Raw genomic sequence first — 4,957 nt, forward strand, 5'->3', positions numbered from 1 at the left:
CCTCCTTGGCATGGATGCTGCGGCTCGGCTGTGGGCTGAGGCAGCTGGGGACAGGACCTGGTACTCGGGCTGCTGCCCGGCTCCCTCTGGGCACCGAGATGCCTAAGAAAGCTGGTGCAATGAACAAGGGTAAAAGCCAGAGCCAGGAAGCAGAGAGACCAGTTCCTCCCTCAGGTCCTGTGGCAGTTGATCCCAAAGGTTGTGTCATCATAGCCATCCATGCCAAACCTGGTTCCAAACAAAATGCTGTGACAGGTATACCTGGCCACTGGGGTGGGAATCTTGTATGAACCACTTGTCTCCTCTCCATCCTCCCTTTGCCTTGGCTTGCTGGAAGTTCATCCTGTGTGGTCAAGTATATTTTTCACACCTGCAGTTAGAGGCTTCTCCATTTCTCAATTCTGGATTCTAATGTAAAGGTGTAATCTAGTGTTTAAAAGCAAATATACCATATTTAAAGCATACCAAGTTAGATGAAAAAACCAATTTGTATTGTCCTTTTTAATACGGTATTTTATGAACCGGGATTTACTGTGGTGATCAATTCAAAATACAAACTGCGAATCGTTATGTTGTACACCTGTTATGTGTGAATTATGCCTCAAAATTTAAAAAGGTATTTTAGAAAGAACCTATATAGAAACGTGTAGCCTAGATGATTCTTAGTTTGTCCTATTCCAAAAGTGGAAACATTGGCCAGAGAAAGAAAGATGTTTTGATTTTTGTAATGACCATTGGTCCAAGGAGGGAGAGAAAACCTCAGATCTGTGAACCTGATCATCAACACCTGTGTGAGCTTATTTCAAATCAAAACTCTACAAGATATTCCTGGGCCCAGTTCTTTCATCTGTCAGATGAGATAGTTAGAAGCTTTTAAGCTATTCCCTGGAGTCCAAAAGGTGCCTCAGGAATCTGCGGTGGGCAAGGGGGAGGCTGGCAGACAGGACTCCTGAGTAGCTGTTTACATTTGTTTTAAATGTTGGGGCTTCAGGGGAGATTGGGTGGGGTGAGGAGGCTTCTGATTGGGAAAAATGTTTGATCTGAGTTATCTTGACAGTCTTTTTCACCCACTAAAGCTAAAGCTTTGTATTCCAATTTTTAAAATATTTTGAAAACAAGACCTCAGAATTGGGGTGCTAGGCCTGGTTTGTGTTGATGGCCATGTTAGCTTGGCTATTTGTTGGCTTACCCTCCTTGGCCAGCATTTTCTAAGTAGTCACTGTGGACACTGCTGTTGGAATACCATGTTTCATCAGATCTAACTGGCCATCATCTATAAGGTGCAGAAGTACTTTATGTACCAGTAAGACAAAATCCACATCAACTAAACTCTTTTCTATTTATTATAAGATACATCAGGATTTCAAAGATATTAAATGTGAAAAACATCATAGAATCAGTGACAGGATGGGAGGAGGGTTCTACCATCTCATTCCTGTGGATTCTGTAGCCGTGTTTACACAGGCAAGATGTAAGCGTGTGGAAATGCCCAAGGAACCCCAGATGCAGGACCAGCTGAAGCTCATTTGCAAACTGCTTTGAGTATATACTTCTCTCTCAGAAATAACAGTGGAGGATTGCAGGCAGGTTGCTGTTTATAAAGGCTGTATTGATGAGGGAGTCTGGACCACTTTTCAAAAAGCAGTGTTCATTGTCCCTGGATTTCAAGGCATGAATTCAAATTTATTTGTGAATCACAAGGCCACTTTCTAGCCATGTGACCTTGGACACATTACTTCTCGGTTCCAATTTCCTCGTTTGTAAAATGGAGATAATAAAGGTATTAATATCTTCATAAAATTATAGGAATAAACAAGTTAATATTTGTAAAGCCCTTAAAACATGTTTGTGTGCCCTTAAAATTAGTGTATGTAAGCGCTGTGTAGATGCTAACTAAATACTACATTTTAAAAACATCAAAGAGACATTTCACATAAGAGGTGAATCTAATCCAGTGCTCCCATTTTCCTGATGAGGAGACCCCGAACAACCCTCTACAGTTTCGTGAGCTGCCTGGTTCATCCACTTCCTCAGTGACATTGCGGGGCTAAAGCCCAGCTCCTCTGACTCCCTGCCTGGGCTCTTTCTGTTAGACCAAGTGCAGTTTCCAGCTCCTAAATCCAGGTTATTGCCCAGGACTCTGTAGGTTCGTTTTGGTCAGCAGGGTGGGGTGGGGTAAATATCAGTTTTCTTCTCTGAATTTCTGTAATGGTAGAGGCATATTTATGTTTATGTTCCCTTAACTGTGATTAATCATTCTTCATTCAGCAATTTTTATTTTTATTTTTATTTATTTATTTTTTTTTTTGGTACGCGGGCCTCTCACTCTTGTGGCCTCTCCCGTTGCAGAGCATAGGCTCTGGACGCGCAGGCCCAGCAGCCATGGCTCACGGGCCCAGCCGCTCTGCGGCATGTGGGATCCTCCCAGACCGGGGCACAAACCCGCGTCCCTTGCATCGGCAGGCGGACTCTCAACCACTGCGCCACCAGGGAAGCCCCTCAGCAATTATTAATTGAAAACCTACAATATGCCAGACAAATGCAAACAGTTTTACAAAATATGCTCACTCTGTGAAGAAAAAACTCCATGAGGATCAAGTCCACACTGTTTTCATTCCAGATTTGACAGCCGAGGCTGTAAGTGTAGCTATTGCAGCACCTCCGACAGAAGGAGAGGCTAACGCTGAGCTTTGTTGGTATCTTTCCAAAGTCTTAGAACTCAGGAAGAGTGATGTGGTTTTGGATAAGGTAGGTCTCTCGCTCGCGCCCTCTCTCTCTCTCTCTCTCTCAACATCTTCGAGTACATCAGTCATTACTTTTAAAATACCAATTTTTTTCTTTTCCAAATAATTGAAAAACCAGTTGTTTTTAATGCTCATAATCATTTAATCACTAAAATCTGTGAATTCTTCCTAATCTCCTTCACTCCTAATGCTGCACTCCTTCAGACTGTGCACACGCTATACTTGTATTCCTTAATTGCCATCATTTCCAGCATTTTCTCCTTTCTAAGTTAATTCCTGTACCTGCTCTGTCAGATTAATCTTGCTTTTCCCTCATCACCATACTAGAAAAATCTAAAGTGGTTCCTGTTGTCATCTCCATTAGTGAGTTCATCAAGCATACCTGGTCCCCCGTGTTATCCTTGCTCACCAGGAGAAGCTTATTAGGAAGAGAGACGACTCAACCTGAAGTCATTAATACCATGGGTTTGCACTAGGCGTGGATATCAAAATCACCTGGAAATGATTTCTAGAACACAGGTTCCCGGGCATCACCCCATACTTAACTGAAATAGAATCTGCAGGAGTAAGACCCACTCGTGTTTATTTCTTAAAGCTCTACTTGTTTTCCAGTGCTATACTCTGTAGCTCCTACCCAGGATCTAGTGGGCACTCAGAGCCATTGGTTAGTAGGCTGTACCTAAACGTCCATCTGATCAGGCCACTCCCTCACCGTCGCCCCTGCGGCAGGTCATTTCGGATTTTCTCCAGCGCACGTGCTCTGGCATTTGCCTGAAAGAGACTCCCCACTCTTCCACCTGTGCAGCTTCTACCCATTTAGATAAATACCTGCTCAAAATTTACCTTCTTTAAAGGGTGTTTACCTTTTTATAGTTGTCTTAAGCAGTTGTGGAATCATAGCACTTGGATATGTGGTTGCTTTTGTTCGGAATTTTCAGAAACGTGTAACAGTATAGAGAATACCAATTTGTTTTACATTTGGAATTATTTTTATACAAAGTTTATATAAAATTGCAATATTTGTTTTGGTAATTTAAAAAATAATTTAAACAAAAGTTATTACTTGAAACCAGAATGTTGTACATCTGGATTCTATATTCATTTTGAAAATTTAATGCCTAGCTATTATTACAGAAATTGATGTATGAAGGTTAAAAACTCTGGAGAGTTGTAAAAATATTGTAGTAAGGTAGAATCTAAGAGACAGCCTTTGGTTAGACCAGAAATGGCTAGGAGAAAGTGGGCACTAAGCTGTCAGGAAAACACCAGCCCACCTGTAACAACCCCTCAGCAACTGAGGTCTGCTGTCTCTAATAGCATTAGAAAGTTTAGTGTGTTATCCTGACACCGTTTTTTCCTTTTGGTCCAGGGTGGTAAATCTCGTGAAAAAGTGGTGAAGCTTTTGGCCTCCACAACTCCAGAAGAGATCTTGGAGAAACTGAAAAAGCAAGTTGAAAAAAAATAAAAGCTAGAAATCAAAAGTACACCCTTGAGAAACTTTTTTTTATTGCTAATGGTGAAAAGACTGTTAAAAAGGAAAATATATTTAAAGACACAGAATGTGGATATACACATATTTAATAAAAACAGGACACAAAAAAGAAGTATGAAGATTTAAAGTACTGTATGTTGAATTTAGGTTCTAAAATCCCTGATCCCAAACAGCTTGGGACATGTTACTCTGATTTCATGGCCTTACAAAATAACAGAGTTGGAAAGGATATTTAAGATGACCTGATTCAGCCCCTTTCATTTTGTCATGGGGCTTCTGACGTCCAGAATTTGAGTGTATTCAGGATCACATGGTGCGAGATGGCAACTAGAACCTAGATCCCTTGGCTCCCAGTTGAATGCAGTTTATCCCAATTGTAAATTAAAATATTTCCACAGCACTACTGGAATTCTGGGGATGGCCTTCTAATCCAGTTTACAAGTGACAGAGGAAGACCTGTCACTGTTTCATAGTGTCATTTTGTATTTTAAAATGCTTATGTATTTTACTATGTAAAATGCAAATTTTTTGTGTTTTTTTAAAATTCTGTTGACCATTTTGTTAAAAAGTAAATAAGAATAATCAAGACTTCTAATTTACGGAATTCCCTGGCAGTCCAGTGGTTAGGACTCGGAGCGTTCACTGCCAGGGCCCCGGTTCAATCCCTGGTTGGGGAACTAAGATTCTGCAAGCCATGCACGACGCAGCCAAAAAAAAAAAA

General features: G+C 41.1%; 1 protein-coding gene across 1 annotated transcript; it reads left to right on the top strand.

The window, feature by feature from the left end:
- On the top strand, nucleotides 1-4,957 carry C11H15orf40 (chromosome 11 C15orf40 homolog). Its single transcript, XM_024117406.3, has 3 exons — nucleotides 1-255; nucleotides 2,621-2,748; nucleotides 4,114-4,957. The coding sequence occupies exons 1-3, from the start codon at nucleotides 15-17 to the stop codon at nucleotides 4,207-4,209; spliced, it is 465 nt and encodes a 154-aa protein (XP_023973174.1). The 5' UTR covers nucleotides 1-14; the 3' UTR covers nucleotides 4,210-4,957.

Source organism: Physeter macrocephalus, chromosome 11 (assembly GCF_002837175.3).
Source record: "Physeter macrocephalus isolate SW-GA chromosome 11, ASM283717v5, whole genome shotgun sequence".
Classification (NCBI taxonomy): Eukaryota; Metazoa; Chordata; class Mammalia; order Artiodactyla; family Physeteridae; genus Physeter; species Physeter macrocephalus.

What these genes read in the sequence shown, in the direction of transcription:
- C11H15orf40 (XM_024117406.3), top strand. Translation starts at nt 15, where the DNA reads ATGCTGCGGCTCGGCTGTGGGCTGAGGCAGCTGGGGACAGGACCTGGT. An exon ending in CAAACAAAATGCTGTGACAG is followed by an intron (nt 256 to 2,620) that starts GTATACCTGGCC and finishes TTTTCATTCCAG; the next exon opens with ATTTGACAGCCGAGGCTGTA. An exon ending in GTGATGTGGTTTTGGATAAG is followed by an intron (nt 2,749 to 4,113) that starts GTAGGTCTCTCG and finishes CTTTTGGTCCAG; the next exon opens with GGTGGTAAATCTCGTGAAAA.